The sequence below is a fragment of the Podarcis melisellensis genome (genome assembly GCF_964234715.1).
Source record: "Podarcis melisellensis genome assembly, chromosome: 13".
In the NCBI taxonomy this organism is placed as follows: domain Eukaryota; kingdom Metazoa; phylum Chordata; class Lepidosauria; order Squamata; family Lacertidae; genus Podarcis; species Podarcis melisellensis.
Window position 1 is genome coordinate 31,291,596 of NC_138545.1, and position 18,573 is coordinate 31,310,168.

At 47.6% G+C, this 18,573-nt stretch overlaps 1 protein-coding gene across 4 annotated transcripts in view; it reads right to left on the reverse strand.

The window, feature by feature from the left end:
* Positions 1–18,573, reverse strand: part of ASIC2 (acid sensing ion channel subunit 2) — a 381,636-nt gene that overhangs the window by 22,248 nt on the left and 340,815 nt on the right. For all 4 annotated transcript variants that reach the window (XR_014162415.1, XR_014162416.1, XR_014162417.1 and 1 more), the window contains 2 exons: positions 4,433–4,583; positions 1,454–1,510 (listed from right to left, as the gene is read on the reverse strand). Coding sequence is in view for 1 of the 4 variants with exons in the window: in XM_081885630.1 (XP_081741756.1) it covers positions 1,454–1,510; positions 4,433–4,583 (208 nt within the window). In the remaining 3 variants the exon portion in view is untranslated. The remainder of the gene's footprint in view (positions 1–1,453; positions 1,511–4,432; positions 4,584–18,573) is intronic.

Sequence of the window (18,573 nt, forward strand, 5' to 3'; positions counted from 1 at the left end):
ACAGCTCTTGGATAGAAACTATTTTTCAGTCTATTTGTCCTTGACTTGATGTTTCTATATCTCCTGCCAGAAGGCAGTAGTGCAAACAGACTGTATCCCGGGTGAGATGAATCCTGCAGGATGTTGTTTGCTTTCCTAAGACAACGGGAACCGTACAGTTCTTCCAAAGATGGGAGAGGATGACCAATAATCCTTTGGGCTGTGGTTATGACCTTCTGGAGCACCTTCCTCTCCCTAGCTGTACAACTGGAGAACCAAGCACAAATACAGTATGTGAGAATGCTCTCTATAGAGCCTCGGTAGAAGGACACCAGCAGTCTCTCACTCAGATTGTTCTTCTTTAAAAGTCTGAGGAAATAAATTCTCTGCTGGGCCTTCTTCACCAGAGCAGTGGTATTTGCGCTCCAAGTCATGCCCTGATCGATAGTCACTCCCAAAAACCTGAATTCCGCCACCCTCTCCACCCGTTCCCCGTTGATATACAAGGGCTGAATGTCCGCCTTTTTTTTCCTGTAATCCACCACCAATTCCTTGGTCTTAGCCGTATTAAGAGCCAGATTGTTCTCTCCACACCAAACACAGAGCCGCTCCACCTCGTCCCGATAGGCGGACTCATCCCCTCCTGAAATGAGCCCCACCACCGTAGTGTCATCAGCAAACTTGATGATTTTGTTGCTGGAATAGATGGCTGTACAGTCATACGTATAGAGAGTATAGAGCAGGGGACTCAACACACAACCCTGTGGTGAGCCGGTGTTAAGGCTAAGGGCTTTGGACATATGTGACCCTACTCTAACCCTCTGAGAACGTTCTGACAAAAAATCCAAAACCCAGAGACAGGTGGAGTTGGAGAGTCCAATCGCCTCTAGCTTGGACACCAGTCTATGGGGGAGGATAGTGTTAAAAGCAGAGCTAAAATCCACAAACAGCAGCCTCACATAACTCCCCGGCTGCTCCAGATGGGACAGAGCAGCATGGAGAGTGGTGGTGATAGCGTCTTCTGTGGATCTATTTGCCCTGTATGCAAACTGGTAGTTGTCAAAAGTTGATGGAAGACAGGAAATAATGTGACGGCGCACCAGTTTCTCAAAACACTTCATGATGATTGGAGTCAGTGCAACTGGTCTGTAGTCATTCAAACTACTGATTCAAACCTCTTCAGCTTCCTCCGCCTCCTCCATCCGTTCTTCCTCTGACCACTCATCCGTCGTCCCACCACCAATCCCCAGGCTCTGAGTCTCCTTCCCGGTGGGTTCCCCAGCTGGTTCCTCCCACCCTTTGTGTCCAACAAGTCCGTGACAAGTTGTGCTTTTTATCCCGCTGTTACTAGAACACAGGCACTGAAAACACATTCCTAGCTTGAAATGAGATCCTTGGAGGCAGGGGGGGGGGGAGAATAATAATAATTCTGAGAAACTGACAGTGAGAGAATCCTTTGTCCTTCAGAACTTACCTAGCGCAGGCTCTGCACACTCTTTATACTGCTCCGGCGTGCAGAACGGAGCATCTCCTGCACACAAAGGAAATACAAAAGACACAGGGACATTTTTATGCAAACTTTGCAACTTTGCAGTGAGTTTCTTTCTAACTAGCTTAGGAAACAGGTCCTTGCTTTGTTCTCAACCTGTGGGTCCCCAGATGTTGTTGGACTACAACTCCCATCATCCCTGAGCTCTGGCCTTGCTAGCTAGGGGTGATGGGAGTTGTAGTTCAACAAGATCTGGGGACCCACAGGTTGAGAAAGGCTGCTTTACGGGGACTGGAATAAGGATTACTGGCTGGGGTTGCCTTTAGAACTCGTACAACCAAAAAAGATTGGTTGCCTGCCAGTTCATTTCTGAACCAAATTCCAGGTTCTCACAGTAGTGTTTAAATCCCCAAACAACTCAGGTCCCAAAAATCTAAAAGATCACCTCCTTCCCAGGTGTTAAGATCAGCATAGGGGGCCCTCTTGGTAGTTCCACCTCTCTCATAAGTCTTTTTTTTTGGGGGGGTGTCCTAGGGGAAGGCATTCTCCATGGCAGCCCCTAAGTTTTGGAATTTCCTCTCCATAGGTGCATATGGCACCTTTACAATACAGCTTTCACTATACAGCGAATACTGAAAATGCACTTTTTCACCCTGGCCTTTGAGATCTGAGATGCATGTTTTCAGGTGTGTGTCCCCCCCCCCCATTCTTGTGATGGTAATCTGTTTTGACTGATTTTAATCTTGAATTAGAAATTGTTGTGACCTGTCCACCTGCCCCTGCCTGATGAAGGGCAGGTAATAAATCTGGTAAGAGTAATATAGTAAGACTGAGCAGTTACAACAATATATATGGAAACCAAATCCAGTCTTTGATAGTTGGTTGGGACCTCAGAGTTACTACTCCCAGGAACGCCCTCCTTTAAGATGTCAAGGAGATAAAGAATTACACAACTTTTAGAAGACATCCGAAAGCAGCCCTGTATCTGGAGGTTTTTAATGTTCGATGTTTAATTATGTTTTTAGATATTCCGTAAGCCGCCCAGAGTAGTTGGGGAATCCCAGCCAGATGGATGGGGTATAAATAATAAAATTATTATTTATTATTATCACTAGGGTCTTAGAAAACCAAATGATGTAACAAGTTTACTGAGCGATCCTACGCATGCCTACTCAGATGTCATTCCCACTGACTTCAATGGGGCTTGCTTCCAAGTAAATGGGCATACGATCATATAGCTGAAAGCACACAGATTTTCACCAAAATAGTGATGCTGCCAAATTGCCTCCAAAAGTCAAATAAACTGATAAACCAAAAGAGGACTCCCACTACCAGGAATAAAGGTTCTGTAGCTCCTTGGTGCAAGAGCCCTGGCTTTGATTTATTGAAAGCAGGCTTCTCTCACTTTAGTGTAACAGAATGTTTACTTACATTCAAATTGTTTGGGTTTGGATTTTTTGTTGGTTTGTTTTTTAACTCCTAAGCAATCTATCAGCGCACCAGACCAAGGGACCAGATGGAAGGAGGTAGAACTATCACATCAGTAGCCATCTGTCTGGCAATGTGTGAAATGTTATGTGTGTGAGAGAGTGGTACATGAATTAGTGGCTGAGTACGAGTAGGGTTATTTGTGAAGGAGTGAATGGGGAACAGGTACAGGAAGCAATATCCATGTGTAATAGCATATTTTAAAGTGATCTTCATATGCATTATCTCAGCAGTTTCTACTGTCTTATCTCAGTGCCCAAAGGCAGGATGATGAACCCAGTACATTTCTTTTCCCCCAGAGGAGTCTTAGTACATAGAAACACGGCACTGGACATCTATAGTAAGTTATGCACGGAAGGTGGTTGAACAGCACAACTGTAGGCCTCGCTCATCAATTACCTATGGCAGTGATGGAAAGTGTGGTGGCGACCACAAGCGGCTTCTTTCACATATACATTCATCCCAGAAATGGAACACCTTCTTCAAAAGGCTGGTTTAAACCAGCGCATGGTCCAAAATGACATCAAAGCATTAAAAAAGGGCTAGTTCAAAATCAAACCTGAGCAACTTCTGCTGAAAGAGCTCATCTTCATAAAAGGATAATGTAAACTGAGGTTTGTAATACAGGACAGGTGTCAGGACTCGAGTCCACATGCTGTCCAAAATCTGGAGCCTTAGAGATGCCAAGGCAGAGATTCAGCCTGTAGGTAAAGGCAAAGGACCCCTGGATGGTTAAGTCCAGTCAAAGGCGACTATGGGGTTGCGGCGTTTGTCCACAGACATTGTTCCGGGTCATGTGGCCAGCATGACTAAACCGCTGCTGGCCCACGGAGGACTGTGACGAGTGCCAGAGCGCACGGAAACACCATTTACCTTCCCACCGCAGTGGTACCTATTTATCTACTTGCGCTGGTGTGCTTTCGAACTGCTAGGTTGGCAGGAGCTGGGACAGAACAATGGGAGCTCACCCCGTCGTGGGGATTCAAACCGCCGACCTTCCGATCAGCAAGCCCAAGACCATCAAAGTGAGAACAAAAAACTTACTCAGCCAGGCCATCAAAGAGGCCTCTTGAGCATCCATAGGCTAGGGATGAGCATGCAGTAAAGAAGATGGTGGCATGTGATTGTGTCAGGCCCCACCTACTTTTGGATCAGGCCCCGCCCACTCCCAAAATGCAGCCCCTGAGAGATTTCTACCCAAGTGATCTGGGCATCAGGTTGCACAAGGTTCTTCACCCCTGAACTAACCCCATAATATCTCAATGATTGGCAGCAGGGGTTCATACAGGGATCTTCCTCAGCCTTACCTGGCAATGACAGAGACTGAACCTGGGGCCTGTTTGTGTGCACTCCCCCTGACCTATGGCCCTCCTCTTTCCTTCACACCCAGGACTTGGCCCCTTGACAAGAGCCAGCCCTGACACCAGGGGAGAAGCACATGTGAGGCTGTTTCAAGCTCACCCCTGAATACCTTACCTGGCATGTGGACCATTCTGCAGTTGCAATTTTCCACCACGTAGCGGGTCTCACAATCTATCCTGCACGCAGTGATGCTGTAGATGGGAAAGAAGTCCAGGCCAAAGTCGGAGGAGCGGCACTCACCCCATGGAGGTGGAAGGTACGTCAGCTGCAAGAGAAAGATGGGGGACTCAAGTCAGAATATAGAAGGCTGTCTTTATTTCTTTTTTCTTTTTAACTGTGATGGGTAGAGGAGTGTTTTGAAATTGCGTTTTTCTAGTAAACCAATACAGCTCCCTTTGATTTTTGTGTGTCCCAGAGAATGATGAATCGAGCCATGCAGGAGCAGATGTTTCTATCACCTGAAGGTAGGATTTTGCTTTTTGAAAGTTACACTCCACCCAACCTGTGCAGGCCTTTGGCTATATAGAACCAGTGCTTCTTTTCCTTAAAAAACGTTTAGGGGTACTCTCATTTTCCTACTCAGATTGAAATACTGCCCCTCAATGAGGCCAAACTTAGATTCACAAAACGTTTAGGGGTATGCGTCCCCCTGCGCCCCCCACCCCCAGAAAAAGGCAGTGTATAGAATAAATTGAATTGAACATTGAACCTTCCATTATGACATCATCCCCATCCAACCTTTAGGCAGTCCTCCCCACTTTTATTAATATTTTTTACCTCCTAAAATTAATCTTCAGTTTTGCAAACATAGAACCTCTATGTTTCTCTACCTAGACCCCTACCTAACAAGGAACATGTTAGGTGTATTGCCTAAGGTAGGAGACTGATCCAAGTAACTTCTGGGATTTATACTTTCCAAATTGGTGGATCAGCCACTGTGCACATCTCTGTCCCAGTAACCTACAACCTGGCACTAGGTTAAACTTGCATGATACCTACTAGAGCCTAAACCATGTAGGCTTACACATGTCTACTCAAAGGTAATTCCCACTTTCAGTAAGCTTACTCCCAGGAAACCTGCTATAGGATTGCAGCCCTAGCCTGTGATCTCCTACACGCTGTCTAAAGATTGTGACTATTATTATTATTATTATTATTATTATTATTATTATTATTATTATTATTATTAATTTCCTTCTAAAGCACTGCTTTAAGGTGATTTACACTTAAGATAATTATCAACAATTAAAAACCCATAAACAACACTAAACACCTAACAAGTGGACACTCGTGGTCAAGATCCATTTTTCCAGCTGGGAAAGCCTATCAGAACAAAAATGTCTTCGACTGCTTCCAGAAAGTGCAGGTTGTAGATGCCTGTCATATCTAGACAGGGTTTCTATTCCACAGGCAGCCTTGATAAAAGCCTTGCTCTGAGTCACTGAGGAGTGTGGGGGCTTCTGAGATGTTTGGAACTTGCAGGAGAAACTCTCCCACAGACCAGAGTGTTCTACTGGGTTTATAAGGGATAAGGTGTTACCTGAAGTAACCTGTTCTGAGTTCTATATAACACCCACAGGCAGGGTGATATATGGCAACCAGTCTGGGGTAGTGGTTAGAGTGTTGGACTAGGACCTGGGAGACCTGGGCTCAAATCCCCATTCAGCCATGAAGCATGCTGGGTGACCTTGGACCAGTCACTGCCCCTCAGCCTAGCCTACCCCCCCAGGGTTGTTGCTGGGATTAAATAAAGAGGAGAAAACCATGTACGCCACCTTGAACTCCTTTGAGAAAAAGGTGGGATATAAATGCAATAAACAAACAAATAAATGAAATAATTTGCCCCCCCCCCCCCCAAGCAACCTAACCTAACCACCACCTTCTGCACTGGCTCTAGCCTCCAGACCAACTCAAAGGGTAGCTCCACAGTGTGTTATTTGTGACTTCAATGTCAAGCTGGCTTTTTAAAATCTCTCTCTCTCCCCAAACTCCACCTTGCAATGCTTAAACGGTGAGCCTGACGAAAGAGAGTTTGCTCACTTTTTTTTGCAACGTATTGGTTTAACCCATATTAATGGTGTTGCCTGATGGTAGGATTTGAAAAGGACATAAATTATATAATGTAATCCTCATAAGCTACTATATCAACGTGAATCCTGGATTTCAAACGAAGTGTTGTTTTTAAAACACACACTCTCACACACAGAACTCAGAGGTAGTGCTGAAGTGAGCATTTACACAAACTTAGATTCAGACTGGGCCCAATGCATTTTGCTACCTGAAGTGGAACAGGAAATGGCACCCCCCCCCAAAAAAAAGGTCAGGGTGCATACTAAAGATCAGGCAAATTATTTTGGTATTCGATGCAAGAGATCCAGCCCTAGGATATTTTTGATAAATGGTAGTGGTGGTGGTGGTGATGATAACAACAACATCTCATATGCGCCTCTCTCCACAGAAGTAAAAATATGAACAAAAAATGTGGCAAAGGCCACATCCACACCATACATTAAAAGAACACGTGGACTACTTTTAACAGTCATGGCTTCCCCCAAACGATCCTGGGAACCTTAGTTGGTTAAGGGTGCTGACCTCACAGACCTACTGTGCCCAGTACCCTTGTCAAATTATGCTTCCCAAGATTCTTCATGACTGTTATATTGGTGGAAGAGCACTCTCAATGCATGGTGTGGATGTGAACTGAAAGTCTGCTACCTGAGGCAACTGCCTCACTCTGCCTAACAGTTGGGTCGGCATCCTCTCAGCTCCATAAATATGAGAGTTATTTCACCCCCAATTTCTTAAGAGCTAGAACGGCAACCCTGGGCCAAAGTGGCTGCAATGAGACACCTCAGCACCCCCACACTTCTGGTTGGCTCAAGGCTCAAAGCCTGAATTGTTAATGGGGAGCCTCTTCAAGATAGAAGAATCAAGATTTTCTTTACGACAATGACAAAACACCACCGGAGGGCCTCCACACCTCATTTGCGTTTTTCCACCAAGCTAATAGTGTGGCATCTGCCGTCGTTTAGTCATCTGGAGTGGGGAGCGACACCCATATGTTGCAGACGGCATGATAAAGGAGAATAAATAATTGCCATCTCTCCTGACCTCAGCGTCTGCACCAGCCCGGCTTCCACACAAATCTTCTAAGTTGTTTAAATTGCACTCACAACATAGGTGATGGGATCGGAAATGATGGAATGATCACATATTCAGTTTCTGTGTTTCTCGCTTAGCCAGCCTTGGCTTTGAGCCATGTCGCTTCCGAGCCGGCCCAACGTCTGTGGGGAAGGCGCAGATTGAATGCTTAATTACACCCTCCTCAATGCGCCTTGATTGACAGAGGTGGGAAGAACAAGGAGTCTGCTTTGCTCTTGTAGCAAATGCACTGATGCACATGGCTCCCGGTGCTGGGCTGTGCCCAGGTCTGCACTTAAAGTGTGTATCCTTGGTGCCCCTGAGGTCAGTTACTCCCCGAGCTGGAGTAACAACCTGTCAATCAAGCAAAGGTAAAAGGCCCAGCCAATCCATATGTTTCATACTGGCTTCCAATCAGAGAGGTTGGTACTGCAAACCCCTGCTTCCTTCTACTCTGTCCTCTACCTGGGCAAGCAAGAGGTCTTAAGAAGAACATTCCAGCCAGTCAATGACGATCTAGGAGGATGCAAATTAAGGGTGGTGAGACATGGGCTGGGGAGAGTCCTGAGATTTGGAGGGCAATTTAGCCCCCAGGCATGAGGTTCCCTCACCCTGTTACAGTGGGCCAAACTATCTGTCTCCCCAACTGGCAGTGGATCTTCAAGGTCTCAGGCAATGAGAGGTCCTTCCTATCACCAACCTACCTGCCACTTGGTAGGTAGCCTTCTGTATGAAACAAAGCCCCTACTACTGCTGAGCTACAATTCTATGTTGGTGGCCAAGCCTCACTGCCTTGGTCCAGCATTTTGGTTGGCCCTACCATTAGGCAGAGTTAGGTGGCCACATCAGACAACAAACACAGTGGGGTAGGGAGTGGCAACAAGACAATGGAGGATAGAGTGTATATATCGCATGGCCTGTCCTGGGTTCACCTGCTGCATCCAGGTGACATGAAAGACTCTGCTCCAACCCCAATATTGAAGAAAGATTCAACTGGTCAGCTTCAGTGCACAGAAGGGGAGGGCTGCCATCTTGTCCTCTGCAAACTGTGTTGGCAAAATATCTTATCCTTGCTGCTAATGGCACTGTGGGTTGGATCACGTCAAGGGCTGTAGCTGGAAAGCATCTGCTTTGCATGCAGAAGGTCTCGAATTCAATCCAAGGCATCTCCACTCAGTGCTGGGAAAGGTTCCTTGCCTGAAACCTGCCAGTCTGTGTAGGCAACACTGAGCTAGAAGGGTCAGTGGCCATACGTAAGGCAGCTTCTTGTTCTTATCGACCCGATTTGGAAACCTGCTACAGTGGCACTGTGCAAGTGGGAAAGTGTAAGTAATCCTCTCTGCAGAGATAAGCCATTGAGAGGAAGGGGAGCGTCACATCTCAGTTCCCGCAGCCTCCAAGGCAGGCAACTTTTCCTCTGCTGACGGCTATCTACTCAGCTGCTTCCACGGGGAGGGAATCACACTGCCAAGCCCCCAAATAATTACATTGCTTTTGCCATTGTGCTCCGATCAATGGGCCTCGCCATCTCCCTTGTCGTGTCTCAAGCAATCGCATTATCACCCGAGCGTGTCTCCATTAGCAGCATCTTAAACAAGCTTCGCGGAGAGAGAGATGAGAACAGAGAGACACTTCATTTCCCTCAAAGCCGCTAGCTGGGGCTGAAGTGCTCTGTTCAGGTGACATTTCAGGTGGTGAGGGGTGTGAGAGAGACCCAAGCCCTATTGTGCTGGCTGGGGCTCACAGTAGATGCGGTCCAAAACAGCTGGGGGGCACCAGGTTGGCAAAGGCTGCCCAGTTCCAAAGTCCCCTTCATTCTCCCTTCTGAAGAATTACACATTCCCACAGCTGGAATGGACAACTGCTCAGTGGGGTCTTTAAAATAATAAGCAGTAATAACAAGCTAAAAGGGACCTGCAACAAAATGTTGCAGCACAGAGTGTTGCTGTTCAGGATTGTTAGCCACTTTGTCACCCTTCCCCATGCTCTGTTCTCCACAAGTAGCCAGACAGTGGCCTTCTAGGGCCACTGAGCACACTCAGTCCTCGTGAGACAGTTGTTGAGGTTCATCACACTGTGAATCAATTTTTTAATATATATATATTTTGTGCTTCTGCAAAACTTGAGGCTGTCCGAAGTTTGCTATTATATGTGGGCAGAGACATTTTGGTTACACAAGCAATGGCACTCACACCCTGAACATCAGCTGCAGCGGGAAAGACAAGAAACTGCCTTCTACCGAGTCATTATTCCATCTACCTTAGTGCTACCAACAGCGGGAGCACAGAGCCTTTGCTCCTCCAGATGTTGCTGAACTACAACTCCCATCAGCTCCAGCATGCATGGCTGATGGCCAGGGATGATGGGGATTGTCGTTCAACAACCTCTAAAGGGCCAAAGGTTCTCCACGTCTAGTTCATGTTGACTGGCATCAGTTCTGCAGGACATCCAGCAGGGGTCTCTCCCAGCCACTCCTGGAGTTGCCAGAGAATGAGAACCTGAGACCTTCTGCATGCAATACCACTAAGCTATGAATAATAAAATTATAATTATACAATTATAATTACTTAGCATTTATATGGCCTATCTTAACACGTTCAAAGTACTTTGGATATGATAAAAAGTAGGTGATAACCAGTTTGTGGGCCATTGACCAGCCTTGCTGCTTTCTCTGTGGGATCTGGCATCAGACCAGAATGTGACACCCACTGCCCAAAAGGCATGTCCAACACCTATCAATTCCCCATCACACCAAGTGTCAACCTACTAAATCCAGGACTCTCACACACTGTGGAGACACAGCCTGCAAAGCAAACTAACTTCAGGTGACTTAAGAGAGAGACTCTGAAGGCACTGCAGCAACTCTATACATCTGTCACTTATTTGGCTTCCCTGGGGGTGAGTTGAGGCAATGAATGAGTGAGTTATTTATTTTTGAATACCGACAGGCAAACAGCAGCCCCTTATTCTGCCCACAATGGCCCAAGCCCCTGCCTCTCTGGCTACCCAAATCTTTCTCGAGATTATCATCCAATCCTATTCCAAAGTCTCAGAGCGGTTTAACATTTTAAAGCAAATTTCAGGAGACAATAGTACAGGACTTCTAGTGTGTTTACATCCTACGTTTTAATTACTGCATTGTTTTAAGAGGACTGTTTTGGTGTGCATTTCCATTATGGAGGCTTATATTTTAATGCTTCTGCGATTATAAATAAATAAATAAAGCAGCAGCAGCAACAACAACCACCCACAGATAAATAAGGCAAAATTTCCCTGTAGAAATAATCCAGTATTAACGTCTCACCTCTTTCCAAGTACAACCCCACACTATCTTCTGAACCCACATTAACATTGACCTTCTCTCACAGTCCTGGTGTCCTATCTCTATCTCAAAACACCCCACCCACTTCTGCCCCTCCAGAGTTGAGGCCCTCTCTCTCTCCTTATCAAGTTATCTTAACTGCATGCTGTCCACAAACATGTGTAATGTGCCTCAAATCTTTTTTTCCTTTTAATAAGGATGTTTAGCTTTGGGAGAGGGCTACTGGGTTAGGTCTCAGTCCCTGAGTTAGGCTAGGACAAGACCACACAACATGGTCCACTGCAGGCTCAGGTCCACAGCATGATCGCACCAGTGGGTGGCGCTTTGGTCTAAACCATTGAGCCTCTTGAGCTTACTGATCCTAAGGTCACCAGTTCAAATCCACACAACAGGGTGAGCTCCTGTTGCTTTGTCCCAGCTCCTGCCAACCTAGCAGTTTAAAAGCATACCAGCGTGAGTCAATAAATAGGTACCGCTGGTGGGAAGGGAAACGGCGTTTCTGTGCGCTCTGGCTATTGCCACGGTGTTCCATTGCACCAGAAGTGGTTTAGTCATGGTGGTCACATGAGCCAGAAAGTTGTCTGAGGACAAATGCCAGCTCCCTCGGCCTGAAAGCGGAGATGAGCGCCGCACCTCATAGTCAAATTTGGCTGGCCTTAACCATCCAGAGGTCCTTTACTTTTTACCTAGCACCAGACAATAACAAGGGTAGTCCCAAGTCAAAGTAAAGCTTAAGGCAGATGTCAGCAGTAGGAAGATCTGTCAGAAGACAGGGCAAAGTCAGACTGAAGGAGTAAGGAGCTGAATGCTGCTGACCTCAGCTGAAGGTTTATAAGGCCTGGACTCTCAGATTCCACCCCAGTTCAGCTGTAGGTGTTTTCCAATAAGCTTTTACTATTGATGAATGCATTTACTCCCAAGGAAGCCAAGTAGAGTTGTAAATAAAACAAAATAAGAATAAACAACAATGTGCTCTTTCACTGAGCAGCTGCCTGAGACTGGACCTTCTATAGCTGATTCTCTCCCTCTGGCTTGATCAGAGGCTCCTCTGCCAACAGGTGAGATAGGTAATAGCTTGAGAATGCTTCTGGGGCATCTCCTGGAGGCAGGCCTGGTCAGGTCTTCCCCTGGAAAAACCTGGGGTTTTCTGGATCAGTGCTGCAGTTGGGGGGCTCAGTCTGCTCTCCTAGGTCCTCTGGCTCTGGGCAGTCTGTCTCCAATAAAGGATGTGCTGTCTCAGGCCAGGACAGGAAAGCTTTCAATTAACAACAATCATGCCTTGGATTAACCTCATTGGCTACCATTGGCCAGGGCTCAGCATGGCAACTATTTTGAGCTGAGAAGTGGTAGTGGTGGTACTTAACCCTTTCCTCAACCACATTTCTCTGTACCAAGCTACCTTCCACAAGTGACTTTTCCCATTTCCGTGCTCTGGGAAATTTCATATGAGCACCTGCACACAGTGTGCAATAAGCTCCACATCCATACCACCCCCATGAAGAGTGTTCTCCTCACTTTCCCACACCAATTCACAGCACAATCTCTGCTTGTTCACAGCACATTAGCTTTTCACCTGAGAGCGCTACTTCTCACCCTCTTCATTACATGCCACCTTTTGTCATGATTTCAAGGTGGTTTAAAAACATCCTCTGTCCTACACATTATACACAAACGTGTGTTACAGCCCAGAATTCAATTTTTTGAAAAAGAAAGAAAGAAAATATGCTTCTGGAGGGACCAAGTGAGAGCGGAAGAATGATGCTGCTCTTTCCATGCTCCAAATAGCTTCTGTCTTGCTGCTCCTCTCTCCAACATTTCTACTGCAGTTACGTCCACAGCACATATTTAAAGCAAGGGCCTTCCCCCAAGGAATCCTGGGAACTGCAGTTTAAGGGTACTGGGAATTGCAGGTCTGTAAGGGGTAAATCAAGGGACGCGGGTGGCGCTGTGGGTTAAACCACAGAGCCTAGGACTTACCGATCAGAAGGTTGGCGGTTCGAATCCCCGCGACGGGGTGAGCTCCCGTTGCTCGGTCCCTGCTCCTGCCAACCTAGCAGTTCAAAAGCACGTCAAAGTGCAAGTAGATAAATAGGTACCACCATGGCCTGAAGGTAAACGGCGTTTCCGTGCACTGCTCTGGTTCGCCAGAAGCGGCTTAGTCATGCTGACCACATGACCCAAAAGCTGAACGCCGGCTCCCTCGGCCAATAAAGCGAGATGAGTGCCGCAACCCCAGAGTCGGTCACAACTGGACCTAATGGACAGGGGTCCCTTTACCTTTACCTTAAGGGATAAATCACAGTACCCAGGATTATTTGGAGGAAGCCATGTGTTTTGAATGTGTTGCGTGGATGCAACCTGTATGTTTTCAAGCTGGGGGGTGGGGGAGAACTTGGAACAAGAAAATGACAGGCCAGGAATGGGTTAATCACCCTTCCTCCCTGCTTCTCCACTTTCAACTGCCCGCCCCCTCCTGAAGCTGCTTTTTCCAAAAACAGTAACAAGCATCAGGGATCTAATATGCATGTTCTGCATACCACTGTGCAATTAGCTCCTTCACAAGCGGCATGTTTCTGCTGTAGCCCATCATTCTTCTCCCCCATAGAGAATTATGATACTGATGTCTCTGAACACCAATTGATGGGAACTGCAGGTGTTGTTGCACTCGTGTCCTGCTTGTGGGCTTCCCATAGGCATCTGGTCAGCCACTGTGAGAGCAGGATGCTGAACCAGGTGGGCCATCGGCCGAATCCAGCAGGAGCTTCTCTTATGTTGTTGTGGCTTCTGCACGCTGCCATGCCTGGACCACAGAAGGGAGCTGTTTGCCTGTCACGCTCTTCCCTCAAAGTTGCAAGCAGACAGCCTTTGCCTTTTGCTCAGAAGTGAAATAATGGCGAGGAAATTGTGTTCGTTAATGAGACACCGGATGGGATCACACAAGAAGCGTTGCTTCGGCGCTTGTTAAGGCATTCAAAAGCATCCTTCGCGCACCTCTCAGCGTGCCATTCAGGCTGTCATTCTCTGTGGCACAGGGCTATTGGAAGCAAAGCAAGTTCCCTCTTCCTCTCTTCTAAGCATCTCCCAAGGAAGGCAGCTCACAAGGTTCTTTTGAATTTGCTCCCTTCACACCTCCTTCTCTATGGGGAATTTAACATAATGTGTCTTGCCAAAATTGGCTTTGCTGCACAGACTAGAGACGGCCGGTTTATACAAGTTGCAGAATCAAAGTGGTGACCGGTTCTTGGATTGAATCACTGCAGGATGCAGTGAGGGTTGCGTGCCTGAATGTTCCCCCAACCCAAAATATCTCCCCGCAGATGTAAATATAGAATGTCAGAGAATAGATTCGTGCCCAAGATGTTATTTTTCCATGTACAGATACATTTTTCTTTCTTTCTTCTTTGCAGGATGCCATTCAAACCTGCCCCAACCCAGTACACACCTTGAGATGTATAGTGTGAGAAAACAACATGATTCCATTCTGCCGAGCGTCTAAACCAGGCATAGGCAAACTTGGCTCTCCAGATGTTTTGAGACTACAACTCCCATCATCCCTAGCTAACAGGACCAGTGGTCAGGGATGGTGGGAGTTGTAGTCCCAAAACATCTGGAGGGCTGAGTTTGCCTATGCCTGGTCTAAACAGTTGGAAATGATGGATAATGGAGATGAGGATCACAAAGGAGCTTGAAGCAGATGAAAGGCTATCTGCCTTTCATCTGCTGACGCAACACCTGTGGCCTGGCAGATGCTGTTGGACTCCAACTCCCATCAGCCCCAGCCAATACGGCCAATGCTCAGTAATGATGGGAGCTGGAGTCCAGCAATACCTGGAGGGCTACAGCTTCTCCAAAGCTGCCTTGTTAAGAAACATAGGAAGACCCCACTGGACCAAGCCAGTGGCCCATCTAGCCCAGCATGCGGTTCTCACAGTGGCCAACCAGATGCCTATGCAAGCAGGATTCAAGCACGAGAGCATTGTCCCCTTCCGTGGTTTCCAGCAACTGGTATTCAGAAACACTGCTGCCTCCAAATGTGAGTGGCTGGTAACATCACTCATTTTACCCAGCCCTTCCATTGTTGCTGCTTTCCCCAATCCCTGCTTCTCTGCCCTTCATTATGGTTCGTCCTGTGCCCCACAGCATCCTCGTGAACTGACAGGCAGCTGCTGCTGTCCTTCACTCCTCTTCCACCACCGCTGCTCTTGAGCTAACGTGGCAGCAGCAATGGCAGCTACTCCTACTTCTCTTTTTCTCACTGTGAGTAAAGGGGTCATTCCTCAAAGTGTGGAATGAAGGTGCAGGTGCCCTGGGGAGCCCTGCAGGAGCTGTGGTGGTGGAAGCCATTGGGTTAATGGGCTAGTGAGCGGGTGTCCTGCACGCCCCCCCCCCAAAGTATAATCTACCACCCTACTGCATGAGGGAATTGCCTCAGTTTGCCTAATGGCCCCAAGTCTCCCTCTCTCTATTCAACTAGCATCTTTGCTCTTTTCTTTCAAGCCCCTCCTCTTGAAGGACAATGCACACATTATGTAAAGAAGGGGTGATGCCATGACCTCAGAGTCAAGACACAGAGTTGGAAGCTGCAGAGACCCCGGCTAAAGAGCCAGACCAAGTATCTAACCTTGAGCCTGGTGCTGGTGAGCAGAGGTCACCCAGCAAGAGAGATGCCAGTGAGGCTTTGAACCCTGGTCTACCCACGTCCTGGTCTGGCCCTCTCTATAACCACTGCCCCACACCAGCTCTCGTCTGCCCAATGTAGGCCTTCTGGGCCAGAATTCCAATTTCCATTTCTCTCTCTCCCCCACCCCCCAAGAAATCAGCCCGCAGCATCCCAGGATCTTTCCCTTTTTTCCTCAGGCTCTGAACATTACCAGGACGAGTCTCTGAGGCGCATTTCAGCCATCCTCCCCAATATTGCCACAGCATCTCTAACCTGTTGCTTAATTGAAGCCTCTTAAATTTTTATGGCCAAATTGGCAGAAACGGCTGCTTTAGGGAACATTTCATCTTCTTTAACATGCCTGCCTTTGGCGGAATAACGAGGAGCAATAGAAGAAAGGTTTCCCGAGCCCAGGCGTTCGTTCCTTTTGTAACTGGTGTGGACAGTTTGCATCCCCAACAAAGGATTTGTTTTGTTTTTGAGCAGGAGGCTTTTATCAGCATCCCTCCTTGCTCCAGCTGCTACATGCCTGACAAAGTCACCTGCAAATGCCTGGAGGCCCTTCCAGTTGCTTTTATCAGGCAAGCCCCTTGGGCTGCTTTGCTCATGGTTTGTGGGTGGTGGGGTAGGAGCACTTAGCAAGGTTTAGCCTTACACACACACACACTCTGCTTCTCTTGCGTGTAAACTGTTTTGTCCTTTTCTCTCCCCCTCACCCCCTTGTTAGAAGTAATGAGGACAAGCTGTGCCAGGGACAGAGGAAAACAACAGCCTCCCACTGCATGCCAGACGCAGCCTGGACGCGACTTGCTCCTCGTTCTGCATGTCCCTGAGCTGGCCATGAGAAGACAGAGAAAGCCAGAAGCCCTTCAACGTGATATAGGTGCTGGAGAGAGTACATTGGAAACTTGGGGGCATTTTCACATGGAGGTTACAGTGGTACCTCAGGTTACAGGTGCTTCAGGTTACAGATGCTTCAGGTTACAGACTCTGTTAACCCAGAAACAGTACTTCGGGTTAAGAACTTTGCTTCAGGATGAGAACAGAAATCGTGTGGCGGTGGCAGCGGGAGGCCCCATTAGCTAAAGTGGTGCTTCAGGTTAAGAACAGTTTCAGGTTAAGAACGGACCTCCAGAACGAATTAAGTTCTTATCCTGAGGTACCACTGTACAGTAGTCTGCACCTACATTTCTTGAATTCTTCTTCTTCTTCTACATCATCATCATTAGTATTTCAAACCTGAAAATCTTTTTATAATAAAAATGGATTGGTCAGAACGCTCATTCGTGTCACAGGTGCCTCTCTTGTGCTTGCTTCCTCCATGTGATCACATGACCATAAATAACGAGAGGCTCAAAGGAAGGGATGGGGAGCCTGTGGCCCTCCCTAGATGTCAGTGGACTCCAGCTCCCATCATCTCAGATCACCCTGGCTGGGGCTGATGAGAGCTGGAGTCCAACAACAACTGGAGCAGGGTGGTGCAACACATGGCCTCAATTTTTTGCGGCTCCCAGGCAACATTTGATGCCCCCGCCTCAGGCTGCTTTCCTAAAGCTGGTTAAGTGAAGCGCTGGGCTTTGGGACAGAGGTATGAGGGCTCTGACAGGGTCCTAGAGTCCTCCCTTTCTCCTTCCCAAAGCCTAATTAGTGCTTTCTCAGCTTTGGAAAGAAGGTGGGAGGGCTCTAAGACCCTGCCAGAGCCTCGTGTCTCCTTCACAAAACCTGGTGCGCTGCTTAGCTGGCTTTGGGAAGGCAGCATGAGGGTTGGGACTGGGGGTGTCAATATTTGGCCTTTTGGTCCCCCCCTCAACGCAGTGTGGGTTCCATGCCATAGAGCAGGAAGGCCTTGAGAACTGCAGCTCTCTGAGGGGACTAGGGGTCACAGAAGAATTCTCAGCACCCTTAACCAAGTGCAGTTTCCAGGATTTTTTTTGGGGGGGGGAGTTGTGGCTTTTCAAGGTGGTATGATGCTGCTTTAAATGTATAATGAAGATGGGTTTGGCCATTTCCTGCAACAGAGTCCAGTTTAAAGCTTTTCTCAAACATTCATAGCCTCATCTACCATTGTCTTTTTCTGGTGCCTCATTCTTCCTTCTCTGCTCTCTTTGCCTGGAAAGCCTCCCCCTTTCCCATATCGGCCAGCCCCTGCACTGCCCCCTGTCCTTGTCCTGCTGTTTTCTTCTTCTCCTTCAAGTCCCGCGCCAAAGCCTTTCATGGATCACCTCAGCCCTCCCGCAATCTGCCTCTCCAGCTGCCCTGTGATCCCCACCCCTTTTCCTGTCTTGCAGCTGTGCGGTTTTCATCAATATGGCCATAAAGGTTTCCTCCAAGACAGAGAGGGACGCAACATTTCAACTTGACAGTTTTCACGGCGAATGTAATTGGTCCTAATTGCGACCAGAGTGATCTTACCTGCCCTCCAGACACATATATCCAAATGCTTATTATTAAAAATTTGCATGTGGATGAATGAATAAATGGTGTAGAATTCAACAGAGTCAGTTTCACTCCCTCCCTCTCTTTCTCTACGTCTGGCTGGTAAAACAAGTTTAGTGAAGAGGTGGTAACTTTACATTCACAGGTCTTGAGACTCACAGGTTGGCTGTGGGTCCACAGCACCTAATACTGGGTGCATAGGGATAATTATGGGTCATAAGCCCCACTGTTTGCAGAGGTGGGCCCTGGTAATATGGCGCCCTGTGCAGGCAAGACTCTGGAAGGTTCCTAGTAAGGGCTTCCTTCCCAAAGCTGAGCAAGCCCTTACTAGGCTTTGGGAAGGAGGCTGGAAGGCACCCCCTTGGTTTGGCGCCCTGTGCAAGGGAACCTGTCGCGCTGCCCTCAACCCATATCTGCTGTTTGTAATTACACATCTGCCTCCAACAATGCACAGAGTGGTTGCAAAGTCTGTTAGCACTTCTAAGTAATTTCAGTTCACTGCACTGAATGCTCCACGGTCAGGATTGGACCATTCCTTATCCTCCACTTGAATCGCTGAGCTCTTCTGATGGGGCATGTTTGGTGGTCCCACATGTTCCTCAGGCTTGGCTGGCATTTACCTGGGATGGACCCTTAAGTGTGCTGGGACTGCCCTGCAGTAGAGCTCCTGGCCACCCTGCTCCCTTTCAGGCATCT